We start from the raw sequence: 15,916 nt of genomic DNA, 5'->3' as shown, positions 1-15,916 counted from the left end.
ATCCTGGAGGGATGTCACCTAGGTTCCCTCTGACCGTTGCAGGATGTTTGTCAGGCCTCCAGGTGTGGATCTGATCAGCTGCTAGCAGTAGGTTGCAGGTTGGGAGTAGGCCTCATCTTGTCAGTGGGCTTCTGCAACTTGAGCCAGGAATTCTTCTAGTCTTTGCTTCACGTCACTACATTATTTACTTTTTCTGAGAAAGTCACGGTTCAAAAGGTGATGTTGTGGTGGTGAGGACCTATTACCTATTTAGAGTATTTTATTTTGGGATTATTGACCTTATATCATCAAGACAATGAAGAATGCCCTGGCAAGGACATAGATCGAGCTTTCTAACCCCTTAAGTACCAAGAACAAGTGTGCTCGTCCTTTTTGCATAGACTTGCATAATAGCCTGGCAGTTAAGGGATACTGTTCTGTCCATATTTCGATCTTAACCTTAAAAACGTATGCGTTTTTCTGCAGTGACCAGTAGACCAGCACATAGCAACACCACTTCAGGCTGGGGACTGCATTCCTTTGGTAGCTTCAACTGAGACCAAGGGCCTAATCCACAGACGTGTTTATAATGGCAAACCCCCATTGGAAAACGCTCTGTGAGTAAGGGCCCAACAAGTTGTTTCGGGCATTTTCACTGCTGCATTTCGTCTTCATACTTGTTTCTATCCCTTTTTGCAGACAGTTGCTGCTTGGGATGTTTTTGTATTGAAGAGGTTCGGTCAACCCATGTTTTGCTTTAAATGTCTCCCGCAGTCTTTTGGTAAAGACAGATGTACAGTAGTGCCTGTGATTGTTTTAACATGGCTATCGCTTGGTGAAGTGTTTGTTAAGGAAAGGTATGGAAACGTCTGTTTTGCCACTAATAAAAAGTTTCTCAATGTTTCACACTTTTGCAGCAATGACCTTGTTTGTTTTTTTTTTTTTTAACTTGTTCTGTCTGTCCCAAGCAGTCAAATGTATGTGTGTACATAAATATTTATGGGGCCAACCAGCCCCCAGTGAAAGTTATACTACTGGGTCGTACTACTAAAGGGTTAGTGTTTACTAAGGGGCAAGGGTTTAGGGAGGGATCTACCAGCTACACACATCCTACACAAGTCTCCAGTAGTCCCTTGACAAATATGAAGTTGCATGAGGTGACTTTAGTGTTTGTAAATGGTTCTCTCTCCGAGAAGAGTATGTTATGAAAAGGCATTCCCATAGTGGCCTTATTTTGTTTTTTGGTGGAGATGTAAACTGTTTGACGGATCTATGTGATTACTGCGCCCAAATTACTGCGACCCCCTAAAATGTCGACTTTGTTTTATGTCAATACCCTTTTCACCCCATATATATGCAGGGGCTAGACCCCCGCAACCCCTACTTGTATTAAATACTGTACCCATCCCCCCACATATACATAGGGTCTTAAGGGTGTCGGAATATTTTTTAAAAGGTCGACATTTTGGGGGTCGGAGTAATTGTGGTTGCAGTAATTGTATAATCCCCTTTTTGACCACTAGTTTCATTGTATATACGTTTTTTTTACTTGATCTGCCCACCCTGAACAGCTATTCGCATTTGTGTGTGTAATTTGGTGAATTTGTGTAGCAGAGGGTATGTAGTTCTTACTGAGGGTCACAGTTCTGCACGTTTGGTTAGAGCTCACTATGGGGGCAAAGGTTCGATGGCAGTATATATCAGAATATATCAGCTGCATACATTACAGAACTGTGTCCAGTAGTGCTCTGGCAAATACATAGTTATTGTCTAGATGACAACCAGCATGATAGGAGGACAATAATCACATTTGCACAGTATCGCCCTGAAAGGAGGCATACGAGTGTACTTATTAAGACAATTGTATAGATATACGTTCTGGATAAAGGGGTATTGTACAATCATGGTCAAAGAAAGAGGGCTGCATGAGCGATACAGCCACAGAAATACCGACAGATATGATTGCTACATGTGTACAGCCAGTGGTCAGAACATCAGAGCAAAGCGGACAACGAACAACAAACATAGCTGGTAAGGGAAGACTGTTGTAATTGTTTTAAAAATGTACATGTTTAAAAAGAGATGCTTTTATTACGAAAATGAAAACTTTTTATGAAAGCAAATAAATGGGGAAATAGAAGGGAAGACCAAAAAGTATAGGTCTTTTCAGATCTTAATCAAAACATTCCATTCATTTTTTTTGTTGTGTTCACATATTTATTGAATATAAACAATGCAGACCAAACTGTTACAATTATTGATATTCATCACACCACCTTATCAATCCCAACTCCTCCCAAATGTCAGACCATATATTATATTAAATAATATCAACAACATTTCATTATTTCAACACTTGCTTACATTTTATAGAGCGCACTATATCCCTTTCGGAGGTGCAATTATGAATAGTTTCTAATTTCACAGAAAAATGAAGGTTGTAGTTTTAGGGTAACTGAAAGAACAAATTGAACAAAGCAAAAAACTATGTACGTATTGAACATTTTCAAAAGACTTTATCAGATTATACTAGTATGTACATGTCTTGATGACATATAAAACAATTCCCTTTAAAACGTTTGCATTTACATTAGCTACATTTAAAACAAGGACCTCCTACCCTATGTGAGATTCTGATTTCCTGCATGCAGAAACACAAACTACAAGTTTGTTTCATGGTTGCAAAATAGGCTGCAATTCCTCGTTCATCATTAAAAGCTAAATACAGACAGCAGCACACCAATGGAGTGCACTGAAACATGGATAATTACAAGAGGCGATTTCATTGACTGCTGCCCTAAATCAATCATAACTTACCCGATGTGATGAAATTGCAAATAGTCTCTCTGTACGGAAAATGATATTCATAATGATGTGTTTCTCCTGTGAGTCGGTAAAAAGCAGCTGAGCGCATTTAGGCTTCTCCCAGCGTTTCGCCAATGCCGAGTGGGTGACGGTGGCAGTGAACACAAGGGGAGTGGTTGGCAATCACTCACAGCAGTAGATCTGTAACTTTAGCTCCCCATTAGTATGCAAAGATTTAATGGAATGAGATCAGAGAAGCCGAAGAACACTACTTAATGACTGCGCGCTGCTGATTCCCGAGACCATGCAATTTAGCCTCCCTACCACTTATCGTGACTAGTTTTCATGCTGAACGGACAGCCAAACCATAGAGCTGGAATGTGTCCCAGTTTGCGGAGCGGCCCTAGGAGATCAGGACCGCTGAGACTTGACACGGAAGCCTGATTGGTTAACTCACAGCGAGGGACCATTTGGCATGCCACCACAGGCGTTGTGGAACTCAGTCTACAGTTGTGCCCGCTGCAAAGCACCGGGCAAGGCTCTCGATATGTGATGCTCACATTTCTGGGGTGGCACTTTAAATTAAGCCGCACATTTATATTTTCAAGCAAATAATAATTTCAGAATCCCAGTGTAAGCAAAAGTCTGGCCTAACCAACAGGGGCTACTTCATGCTCTAAACATCCAACACATTACACACAAATTACTTCAGAATGGACAGGACAAGTACAAAAAAGCAAATACAATTAGATACACTTAACTTGTATTCAAAAAGAGGTGCACAAGTTCAGCTAGCTTGAGTTAGCAGGCAGAAGTGTACTGGCGCAATGCAATATTGGATGACAGTATAGTACAGAACCCCCCCCCCACTCCATGTTGGGAACAACACTGGATATTCTAATCAGGTGCTGCTCAAAGCCTGCAACACATTATTCAGTGCTCAGAATAAGTCCCACATATTCTGGATGAGCCAGATAACCTGCATCTTGTCCTGTGCATTTTATTCAACTAGAAGTCACTAAAGGACAAATAAATAGCAGCCATTTTCTCTGGAACAGTTGGGTGATGAATGTCTTACCGGATTGTTACAACAGTATCGTGTGCTACTCAAGAAACAGCACTGTTCTTTTATTGATCCAAATAGTAACAATCCGGTGAAGCTATTTTTACTTCAATTGCAATCCACTTCACATTAGCACAATTGCTGCCCCAACTCAAACATCTTTGAGAGAGTCTACGCTCTCCATCCCAGTCATGGCGGGATAAGAGTTCACAATTTCATCCCAATGTCCACTTCTCCTTGCTGCTCTATGGGTATTTGTGAAGGACTGAGAAGAAGAATGGCAGCAACAACTATCTCAATATGAAGTCGATTGTACAAAACAATCTGCATAACTGAAGTAAAAATAGCTTTAGGAAAAAAGGCATGTCACAGCTTGGATACAAGCGTGTGGGGCCATGACCTATACAGTCTTTCGGAGAGAACACGTTTACACCCCGGATTACTAATTGGTCCTGAGCACGCATGGTTGTATGACAAATCAGAGTGTGGGTTGTTACTAAAATGTCTCTACAGCTTTAGTACTCTTGGTCAGTGATGAAAGCACTGTGACTGATCTGAAAACCATGTCTCTTCGCTGAGTAGCACCCTGGAAGTAAAACAACATGGCTCACTTCCACGTGGCACACAGCTGCATGTCCAGACCCTTTTGACTGGGGTGGCCCAATTGGGGCACTGACATATGTAGGGTGGCAAGAAGTAGTAGCACACACACATAATGATCATAGTTTAGGATAATGGGGTGGCCAATCAGATACCAGGAGCGGTCTTTGCCAACCTAGGCCACTCCTTGGACATGCCACTGATGCCACACACTGTGGTGCTTATCACCTGCCCAGATCTGACAGTGCCCGGAGGACAGGTGGAAATAGCAAATCTCCTTTGAAATTTCCCAAATGCCCTTGCAACGTATTAGCATGGGGCAGACCCCCAAGCACTGGCAACTACAGTCACAACTGTGTTTTGACTGCTAGAAAATCGAAAAGGCACTCAGACAATGGCACTAATCCCTGCCAAATGTGTTAAGGTGCGTCACAAATAGGTACACTGACAAAAATATATCCATACCTATATATACTAGCTGTTCCCAGTGTAACATGCCATTCCAGCAGATCTTAAAGGTGAATATCAGTCTGTAATTCATAGGGTCACATCTAACCCTCTTCTTAAACATCAGAATTACCACTGATCTCTTCCAGGAAGGGGGCATAGGTCCCTGAGACTTCTTAATGGTCATTGGAAAGACTAAACATATAGGTAATTGTCTTCTTTTGAATTTGAAAGGCATATTGGTATCAGATGGAATGAGAGGTATGTGTGGTATAAAAATATTATCTAAATTCTACCGATTACACTGGCCTCTATGATGTGTCTTTTTAGATGTCTAATTATCAACCTTGTACCATTGCAGAATCCCTGTAATGGCATAAGATTGCGTAGTAGCAGAATTACAGCACCTACTTTCAGTTTTAGGTTCTGAGGAGGCATTCATCCAACAGTGTTTCACTCTTTAGAGAGTGCAACATTGAGCTGGTAATTAACTGTTAATTGACACTGGAACCTCTGTGCCCTGTGTGAAGAGGAGTGTGGGTGGAAAGAAGTAAGTTGAGATGATTATGAATTATTGCAATAGTAGAATATAAAGGTGACCGCGTAGAACCGTGCTTTCTGTTAGTTAAAATGATAGCTGGCTCACTTTGCCATTTAGACAGCAGGGGGCAGCCTAACACTGATGAATTGCATCAGCTGAGTATTGAAACATACCTAAGTGTTTTATATATATAGATCTTAAATTCTTAAATAAAAAGATGAGACAGCTATGTTTATATATATTAATTACCTCTTGTTATCTGATTATGTTAAATAGGACAAACCTTGGAGACATAAATATATTTGTATTTTGTATTTATTTATTCAGAGTGCAGGATGTTTCCAGCACAAATACTTCCAAAAGCAAACAGCAGACAATACAGCAATCCTGCATCAGATGCCGGACATTAGCAGGAAAAGTAGTGAAAAACTGACTGGCGGACATTGCTGGAGCTCATGGTACAGAATCCAGGGACTGGATGGACATGATAAAGACAGTAGCCTAGAGGGGACTGATTATATATAGCGGGTTCCAAATGGTTTCATCGAAGTAAATTACTATGTGTTCATTTACTTTGCGATATATTTCTTTGTTTTTTGTTATTTTGATGGGAGGTCCCCCCTATAAACTTCTACCCACCCCCACTTCTACCCTTTCCCATCCCATATTCCACCAACCCCTCTACATATACAAGAACACAGGGAACTTTTTTGGAAGAATCACTCTTGGACCTCCGCGACTTGAGCTCTAATCACCATTTAGGTGGTGTCGCAATGGTGCGTGCAGGAAGACCGGAGACACTGAGTTCCCCCACTCTGATTGTAACAATTTTTGATTAACCCTCTACATATACCTATGTAGTCTACTGCCACAAAATAAATCACCATGTAGCTAAATACACATAGTAACTTATTTCAATATGATATGATTTGATAAGTCATTTATAAGGCACCTTTAGACAAGTTTTTTAGGTGTGAAAAAAAACATGTACACAACATTTACTTGAAAAACATAAATTGGTTGCAGTAACAAGCTCTGCTTTGTATTTCTGAATGCGATTTTAATGATGAAACAGAACATTTCATGAAAGCTAGAAATCTGGGAAGTAAAGAGCAATGGCAGCAGGTTTGGGTTAGCAAGTATTGACATTTTACTTATTTTTCAGTTGTACCAACTTCTTTATGGACTGTTGGGTTTATGACACGAGTGTTAAAGTAATTCAATAGTTATACACTTTACACTCCAAATGAACCGGGGGTATTTTGTCTATGTAATCAGTGCTGAGTGTTCAACTGGGTTGGGTTTGCCATCACCCACTATCACCCATTATGTAATTGTCCAGCCCATTAGTAGAGTCATGATTCCCTCTGTTGAGAGAAGAAACATTGGGCTAACACATCTATGGTGGCACATCCTGTGGTAGCTTACATATCGGCACAGCTCAACAGGACTTAATTTCCCAAGCGCAAGAGGTGGCTTGATGCATTATCCACGTCGCTCTGCTTATGTGACATTTCTGAAAATGCCCTGGAATTGTGGAAACAAAACAGCAATTGTAGCGACTAATCTTGGACTATATTGATATTGTGTACTACCTCTCTGTTAGAGTGCATCCTCATGCCGCCTGGGTCAAGTCCCTTGGACATGTTTCTTTTTCTTTTTTTCTTTTTGTGGGATTTGCGGAATGGGTTGTCTTGGCCTGTGTCTCAAGCATCTCGACCACCGGTCCGCAATTTGTGGCTGTCCAGATGTTTTGCACTGCTATTTCCATCAGCCCTAGCCAACATCAACAGGGAGGGATCATGAGAGTCGTAGTCCAAAACATCTGGCAAGCCAAAGGTTGCAGACCCTTGTTCTAGACAGAGGAAGCACTCCCATAGGTATATGGTCCCCATAACTCTTGCCTCTTCACTCAGATCAGGTAAGGAGATATGGGGGAGGGAAGGAAACGGTAAATTGCTGGTTCCACTTTGCCAAACAGTTGTTGCCTTTTTCATCTACAGCCCGGGATAGACCCGTGAGGCATTCCTCTGCCTAACGCCATCCCATAGGCGTGATTAGTTTGGTCTGTGTGGCGAAGTCAAGAGGAAGGTTTACACTTGGCATTGACCTCATAATGTCAAAGAAAGGGAGCAGATGTGCTCATGTTTAGCAGTCCAGTGATGCCCTGCTAAAGAGCATGCCAGTAACTCATACTAGTGTCTACCAAATCTAGTTGTGGAATAACCACATAAATCCGGTTATTACCAACCCGATGTGGTAACCAACTGCCTGCTGTCTTACCTGCACTACAGCCGCTCTCCTTGGAAACAGTTTTGCCACCAGGAAGCTGACCATCCATGCTATCAAAATAACAATAGGGTCTTCTTTCTAGCCCACCCTGCTCACTGGAATGTTGAACTGTTCTAGGAAGCTGTTAATATTATGTTTGTAAATGAAACTCATTTTTATTCAATTGTGATGGATTAATGTAGGAGCGGGTGCCTGGGATTCTAATATGTGGCTTTTTGGTAGATTTCCGAGTCATCACATTGAGAAACAGAGGTGTCCTGAGTGTGGGTGGGAAATGTGTTGGGCATTTGTGGGGTACACATAGGCGTTGGATGAGCCAGAGGAGATCTTTAGTCTCCTGTCACTTATGAGGGCATAGTTCAACTTTTTTACGCAGAATCTTTCGGGCTTTCATGGGTTTGGGAGAAATGTCTTTGGACCCAGGCAGGGATAAGTATGGCTCAACATTCCAAAGGTGAACCACTGCTAGACCAAGTCCCATTTCTCTATTTGTTCAATGTGCCACCACAGGGTGATTGATATCACTGGTGCGCTTCTGGTGTGATTTTATCCCTTTACCAATGAGGTAGCAAATTTCACTTAAAGTGCAACCATAAGAACCACTGACTTCAGTGAGACTCTACATCTGGCATTGACCTTCCCAGCATTGTACAATCAGCCAAAATAGGGCAAGAGGGACGAATCCTGGTCACATCTGCTGATTGGATGCCTGATTGTTATGGGGAGCTCCCCAGGCAAGTTATTCACCCCTTTGCCCTTCCCAATGTTTAAATTATCCACTGAATCAGAGAAGCCGGGGTGATGCACCTGGGCTCTGCAAGAGGGCAGGCCATCGTTTTAGCAATAGAACCACTGCTCTGAGCATATGTTTGCAAACTTCCTCTCAAAATACTCAGGCAGGTTCCAAGGTTTAGCTAATATGATGATACAACACAAGGCACCTCTGCTGCAGCCACTGACACACCCTTATGTATTAGGTCCATTTCACCATTTCCAAGAAATCCCCAAACTGAAATGTAATACTGGACTGAAACTGCACAGGTGTTTATTTTGGTCACCCGTACCTTCATCAACATCCCAAGGTAAACCTTCTAAAATTCTAAACCGATATCCATTCTTTTACATCCGGCACAGTAGTAAAACACATGAGTCGGAGTTACATTATGGTGGAAGCAAGATCTATGCATTAGCAGAGAGAGGCGGCAAGAACGGAAAGTCGGAGCGATGAGTGGGGGATAAAGGAGGAGCGGCAAATAAAGCATGAGGACCTTAATTAATCTTTCTGTTTTTATCCCCATTCTCACATTAGAGTTAGTTTAATGTTGGCCATCGGTAGAGAATGTCCAACTTTCAGCTATGCAACAGACCAGATCTAATTGTTCCACTTCATGGCAGTATAGGTCAAGCACACCCCTTATTGGTCTCTTGGATTTCAGAAGGGAGAGAGGACACAATTCCTATGATACAAATGGGAGAAGGAAGATCCGAGAATCATCAATAAATGTTTGGGAAAACACCTCATTTGATCATTTTAGCCAAAAGTGGCCTCCAGCTTCAGCAGAGCAGTATTTCGTCTATTGAGAGGAAGGAAAAACTATATCTATGAAAGTTGATGGATGACAATTGTATATGAATGAAAAAACCAGGAAGATGGAGAAATAGCTAACTCTAAAGGTCACACATCAAGGTATCGAGATAATCTAGAATCTACATCAGCACCCTTCGGGTGGGAGCCAGCCAATCAGGAATCTGGAAACGCAGGCTAGCTCACGTTGCAAGCCATCTGATGGTCGGCTCCAAGGTCCACCACCTTCCCCCCACCCTCTATTCCCTTTTTTCTAATCCAAACCTCCCCACCCCCAATCCCATTTACCTGATTGTGGTCGGTAGCACCAACATCCGCCGCAGGTGCTCCCCAGCCTCTTCCTTTCCTGGCCGCTATGCTAATGGAAGATGGACTACGTATGGAGCCCTGCCTTCTACTACCATGGCAGCCATCTTGGCAAGCAGAAACCACAGTAGTATAGTGTATGGGTGACAATATGTACTTACTTCATGAACATTATTTTAATCATTATCCTTCCTCTTGTGAGGTTGTAGGTGCCTAGTAGAAATATCTAGTGGTTCATCCACTGTATGCGTGCATGTGCTTTCTAGAGAAAACGGACGTGATATACATTAGTATATTTTTTATTTCATACGACTGATACCTATAAAGTACATGTACAAAGGCACGGTCGTTTCCATATCATTCATACAAGACAATGCTCAACTAACAACATATACTGTGCATATAAAACCAATACATATAATAATGTTGTTTCATGATTACAAGAGTTACAATAATTACAAAAATTACAAACATTAAAAGTGCACAGATGCTAGCTAATTAGACGGGGCTCTCTGGAGGAAGCTTGGGATTCTAAGGTATTAATGTTGTAATGTTAGAACGCCCCTTTGCCTACACATGCACAACGATAATAATTGTAATGCCAATAAATACCTCCTGTTGTGGGGGTGGGGGGTGGTTGCAGTGATATCTATTGGCATTAGGAAGGGATGCATGTTCCCCAAGACTGCACCCTTTGTGGTGTGTAAAACACTTCCATGGGTTACCTGAGTCTTTCCAATAATCTTCACGAGTCAAAATCTATAATCACGGTTTACTAGTCCAGTATGGGTTTCCCTAAACTGGGAACAAGGGATTATGTTTTTTTTGTCCCTTTCTTGTTGGATTGCTAACATGGTTTGGGCCATCTGGCCCACTGAGGTGTTTTCAACCTTATTCTTGGCCTCTGTGACCTGGCTTGGTTTTCTGTATGGTTCACGCCCTCCCGGGTCCAGAATTCTACTCCTGAGATCCATTTCGGAATTTGGTTTCATTCAAGAGGGGAATTATGGGACATGTAGTTGTTCTCTGGTTTGTTCATCACAGGGATTGGTCTAAGACTGGATATATGCTTTTACTGCAGACAGCAGCTGTTGTGGACCTTGGGATACCATACCCAGGTCATTGTGACGAAGTTAAAGTGGTCACTTCGCCACAATCCTCAATAGGAATGTGCCATTTTCCCCTTAATTTGGAGTAGAAACCCTGTGAGAAATGCAAACCCCTCATTCCTTTGCAGCAGTACCGCAAACTATTAACACGTGTGTTAGTGAAATGCATAAGGTCATATAATAAACTGATCAAGGTCGAAGAAATGCCTCATAGATTAATTTACGAGCCATCTTGTCTGGTTCCATAAGTTAATATACCCGCAATACTATCGCCTTACAAAAATATCATCATATTTTTTCATGATATTAAGGCACGCAACCCCTGCATTATTTTTAAAGGATCGGGAGACACCCCTGCAGCCCCTGCTCCCAAAACTCCCCAAAATTATCTTCCCCAAAAATATCGCCTATGGCCGTTCCTGACGACTATATGTAGGGCGATATTTTTGGTGTGGATAATCTGTAGTGATACCTCTTGTTTCCAGAATAGGGAGAATGGCGCTGTCAACAGATCCTAAGTACATTTTCTCCCATGCATTTAATAGGACAAACAAACCAACAAGTTGGAGATTATCACAGCAATCCTATTCCCTTAAACATTTTCTATCCCAAAATGAGCACTTGGGGCATGTGCGTATCTGCTTACAATACATTACTACCAGTTTATTAAAAGCTGATTTTTGAGTGGAAATAACCAATCAAAAGTGGCACATTCCATAACAAATGTTTATACTTGTTCAAAATCAGCTTTGACACATACACAGCAACTCAAAAGTGTGACAACCCAAGATAAATACAGTGATGACCGGAGGACATTTTGAGTAGCAGCAGAAGTGGATATTTTATGGATCTGATGTATGACCACTAGTTAATCACAACAAATGTATAGAGAGTGCAAATGTAAGCATTACAACGTCAAAATATTGGCAATTCAAGTTCCGCAGAATTTTGCACATTCTATTACTACTGACAAAGGCTGCCAAAATTATGGAAGTAGCCAGGGTCGGACTGGGTCGTAACCTTGTCTCAGGCACCAATGAAATTGTGGCCCACAGTTGCAAGTGGCTATGTATTCCCTTTGTAGCACTGTTTCAATAATCAAGTATTTTTTTTTTGTTGATAAATTGTAATGCAAATTGTGCATTTGAAGCAACACTTGTCAAAACGACTAGCCGCAGAGGGAATTAACTCATCAAACTGGCCAAATTGGCCAAAAAAGTGGGCCACTTTGACCAAAAAAACTGGCACACCAGCATTTTGTGTTTTTGAACAGTGCGAGCCTGGAAGTAGCACAATATTAGCAGAAAATCATGACTATACTGTAATAGCCATCCATATGCTAGTCAGCCTGAAAACAATGAAAACTACTGGTGCCAACACGCTTCCATGTGGTAAGGCTAAGCAATGACACTTTTGACATGTTCTGTAGATGGCTTAACAATAGCTTAACTGATTCCCTTCAGGGAATGGGCGGGAATAAACACCTTCCCGGCTTCAAGCTATGACCTCTAACAGTAATTCTACAGTGAACAGTTTTAAGATTGGGTCAACGCAAAGTGGGGATAGCTCCAGATCTGCAACACCTTTGCAAATCACTATCCAAATGGTAATGTTCTCAACCTGTTAGTCCTTTACCCCTGCTTGGCATACCACACTTTACAAAGCAATGGCCAAATGATGTGGCCAAATGGAAGACTAAAACTGAATACTAATTAGTCTTTAGTCTCTCCACTGCCCTAAGCTCTCAACACCAATAACAACTTCTCCCAGGAAGGCTCTTTCAAGGTTTACTCACAGTCTTTCTGCTCTCACCAACTCTCTAAACACTCCTCCTTGCTCTGAGGTTCGTTGTAACAGGCTCCTTCTCTAAGACTTCCCCTCAGCCTCAGGTTGCTTCAATGGGTACTCAGCTTCTGAAAGCATGTCTTGCATACTTCAGGTCTCTCCAAGTCCTTGGGTTTAATGTGTGTTTCGGAGACATTGGTCCTCATTACGAGTTGCCCGGTAAAAGCGGGTTCATTATCGGCATGCTGGAACGTGCGAGTCCGTGCTCGTATGAACCCGCTAACAGCGGGTGATTACGAGTGCGCGAGCACGCACATTCCCCCATGCCGGTAGTGGCAATACTGCCATGCTGCCATGCTGGTAAAGCCACCAACCCCCCCTATACCGGCATTGCGGGGCCCGCCCATTGCGTAACTGCCTCATAACAACCCCTAAATACCGGCACGGTAATACCGGCACGGTATTACCGTGTTCGCAAAAAAACGGACCCGGAAATTACGTAATCGCGCAGGAACGAGAAATGGGCCGGCGGCCATCTTTAAAAACACAATCCATTGCCATCCTCCACAACCACCACTTCCTTCGTGTTGTTGTGTGCCACAACAGAAGCAGGATGTCTAAGGCTACCAAGAAGTCGACCCCAAGGAGGAGAAAGCAGCGTGTTTCAGATGCGGAACTAAGCATGCTTGCTAACACCCTTGCACAGCATGCAGATACGATCAGGAGCACTGACCTGAAGCATGCGGCCCAAACAAAAAAAAAAGAAGTTTGGCAGGAGGTCGCACAGAGGGTGTCGGCAGTGGGGAGCACTCCAAGGAGTGTGCGTGACTGTCGGAAGCGGTGGGACGACCTCCGCCTCCGGGTGAGGAAGATCCTGGCGGACAACAGGAGGGCCGCAATGGTGACAGGCGGGGGCCCACACTCCCCTGTGAAGTTGACAGCATGGGAGGAGACCGCAAGTTCCTTCATAGACCCTATAGACCCTGAATCAATCAAGGGAATTGGAGACCAGGAGGTTGGCACCGCATCATCCACAGAGGAAGGTGAGTGAACCATCACATCCATGTAGACTAAACCATCATGTAGCACAAGTGATGTGAAGTGAGACTAGGCAATGCAATGCATGTCCCAAGGCTACATCAACATATCCATTCAAGAATGTGTGCCGCACCCTGCACCACACGCATGCTGAGTGCCAATCCCAATCCCAACAGAGGTGCAACATGACCCAACCATGCCCATGGAACTCACCACAAAGGCACCAAACCAATGCCATGCCACCAGCCATGCATTGATATCCCACATGCCCCCTCAAAACACCAAATGCCACACCCCAGAAATTAAATGATGCCTGAATGTATGAACATATCACACCGCAATACAACATAGCTGCCATTTGACACCATCACTGATGACCTGAATCTCTTCTATCCCCCAGGCACTGATGAGGAAGATGGAATGCAGGACAGGGGTGCAAGTACATCCACTGCACGCCAAGGGACCAAGGCCACCGTCAGCCCCCAGCCCAAGAAACTGCCTAGAGCAACAGGCACCTGCAGCCACAGAACAGCAGCAGCTGTTTCCATTGATGCTCCGCCAGCCACCGCGGACGTTGTGTCTACAGAGGTGGATAATGAGGGTGAAATCCTGTCCGGCACACCCACCCCAAGCCCCATTACCAGCCCCCACCCCTTGCAGAGTCTGAGTGCATGGACGATCCGTGCCTCCATGACTTGGACCTTGGAGACTCTGACATTGGCATCTTTGAAGAGGACAGTGACCTGGATGTGGGCCCCACGCAGGTGCCATCCACCACCCTGCCATCCACCATCCTGCCAGCCACCACCCTGCCAGCCACCACCCTGCCAGCGACCAACCTGTCTACCGCCACCCCGGCCACCAGTACTGCTGCAGCCAACCACTCTTTCGAGGCTCGCCTGGCAAGGGTTGAGGCCCGACAGGAGTCCATGCTGGAACTCATGCGGCAACAAGTAACCACTGGGAATGATGCCATGAGGGACATTGCCACGGCCATCGCAGCCAAAACTGCTGCTGTGGAGGCATCGACATGTGCCTTTAGGGAGTGTATGGGGTCACTTACACATGCCCTGCTTGTGAATCTGCCGCAAATGCAGCGCCCTCACCCTGGGGCAGCCATGGGACTGACCATCGACACCTCCACTGCAACAACCCCTTCTACCTCGGCCCAATCGAGCCCTGTGCGTTTGACGCGGAGGAGTGCACGGCGCTTGACCATGGCACCCCCGGATCCAAAAATTGCCAAGAAATAACAGGACAGGCATATTGAAAATGTACGTTGGTGAAGGGACCACTGTTTGTTGGACATATGGGGACATTTGGGGTTTGTGGGGTGGGTGAGTGAGTTTACTGGGGTATTTTTGGGGTTTGTGGGGTGGGTGAGGGAATTAACTGGGGTATTTTTGTGGTTTGTGGGGTAGGTGAGGGAGTTTACTGGGGGTTGTGAGGGGATTATGTTCACAATATCACATCTGTTGAAAATACACCGTTGTGTGCAAGCAAATCATTGGTTGGACATACTTTTATTTGTACATATACATTTATTGTGTGATGGTGTACAGTGGGGCAGTTCTAACAAAACAAGTGTGCATGTCCACATTCAGCCAGTGTGTCGCAGACACATTACTTTCATTGTCCCTGCTTTTCAAAAGTATTCGTCAATTAGTGCTTGGCGTACAGCATGGCCATCCCGTGCATCACGTAATGGCAGGGGGGCTCCTTCGCCTCCGTCTCCAACCCCTTCATCCTCACCCGGCCCATGAATGTCAATGTAAGGTGGCAGTGGTACATTCCTTCAGACGCACATGTTGTGCAGCATGACACAGGCCATGGTGATCTTTGCCACCTTCTCGGGCCTATATAGGAGTGCCCCACTAGACCTGCTTAGGCAGCGGAACCGCAACAGGCCAAAGGTCTGCACAATCACAACACGAGTACGAGTGTGCACACGATTGTACTCTTCTTCATGGCTGTTCTGCGGGTTCCGCACAGGGGTAAGTAGCCACGGCCTCAAGGGATATCCTCCATCACCTGCAAGAAGATACAAATAGGTGTGTGTCACTCTGAACTGCCACCTTGGGGGGGCACAGTCATGGCAGCAGCTATTTGGTGTCGGCATGCACATGTCCCTGTACGTGTACAAAATAGTCACCTATATGCAATGTATACTGTACAGAGGTATGGTACACAGGATGGGGTTAACTAGATGATGCAGGGTGTAATCCTGCATGCTGAGGCAGATGTGCTGTGGTAGTGCGACAATGTTTAGTCTCAAATTCATGCTGTATATTGATTGCTATGCATGGTCACACTAGCTGCATTGCCACAGTTGCCATCCTATTCAGTCATGCATTGCTTGCCATCAC

At 44.1% G+C, this 15,916-nt stretch overlaps 1 protein-coding gene across 8 annotated transcripts in view; it reads right to left on the bottom strand.

Annotated features, from left to right (window-relative positions):
- The window catches only part of DLGAP1 (DLG associated protein 1), a 2,039,252-nt gene that overhangs the window by 811,247 nt on the left and 1,212,089 nt on the right, over positions 1-15,916 (bottom strand). The window contains exon 1 of one of the 8 annotated variants that reach the window (XM_069620847.1): positions 2,797-2,946. The exons of the other annotated variants lie outside the window; for them this stretch is intronic. Coding sequence (XP_069476948.1) covers positions 2,797-2,847 — 51 coding nt within the window. The 5' untranslated portion in view covers positions 2,848-2,946. Of the gene's footprint in view, positions 1-2,796; positions 2,947-15,916 lie in introns of those variants that run through there. 8 annotated transcript variants of the gene reach the window in all.

This window comes from Ambystoma mexicanum, chromosome 5q (assembly GCF_040938575.1).
Source record: "Ambystoma mexicanum isolate Mex_15411 chromosome 5q, UKY_AmexF1_1, whole genome shotgun sequence".
NCBI classification, from domain to species: Eukaryota; Metazoa; Chordata; class Amphibia; order Caudata; family Ambystomatidae; genus Ambystoma; species Ambystoma mexicanum.
The sequence above is the reverse complement of the archived record's forward strand: the minus strand, read 5'-3'. Positions and strand labels throughout refer to the sequence as shown.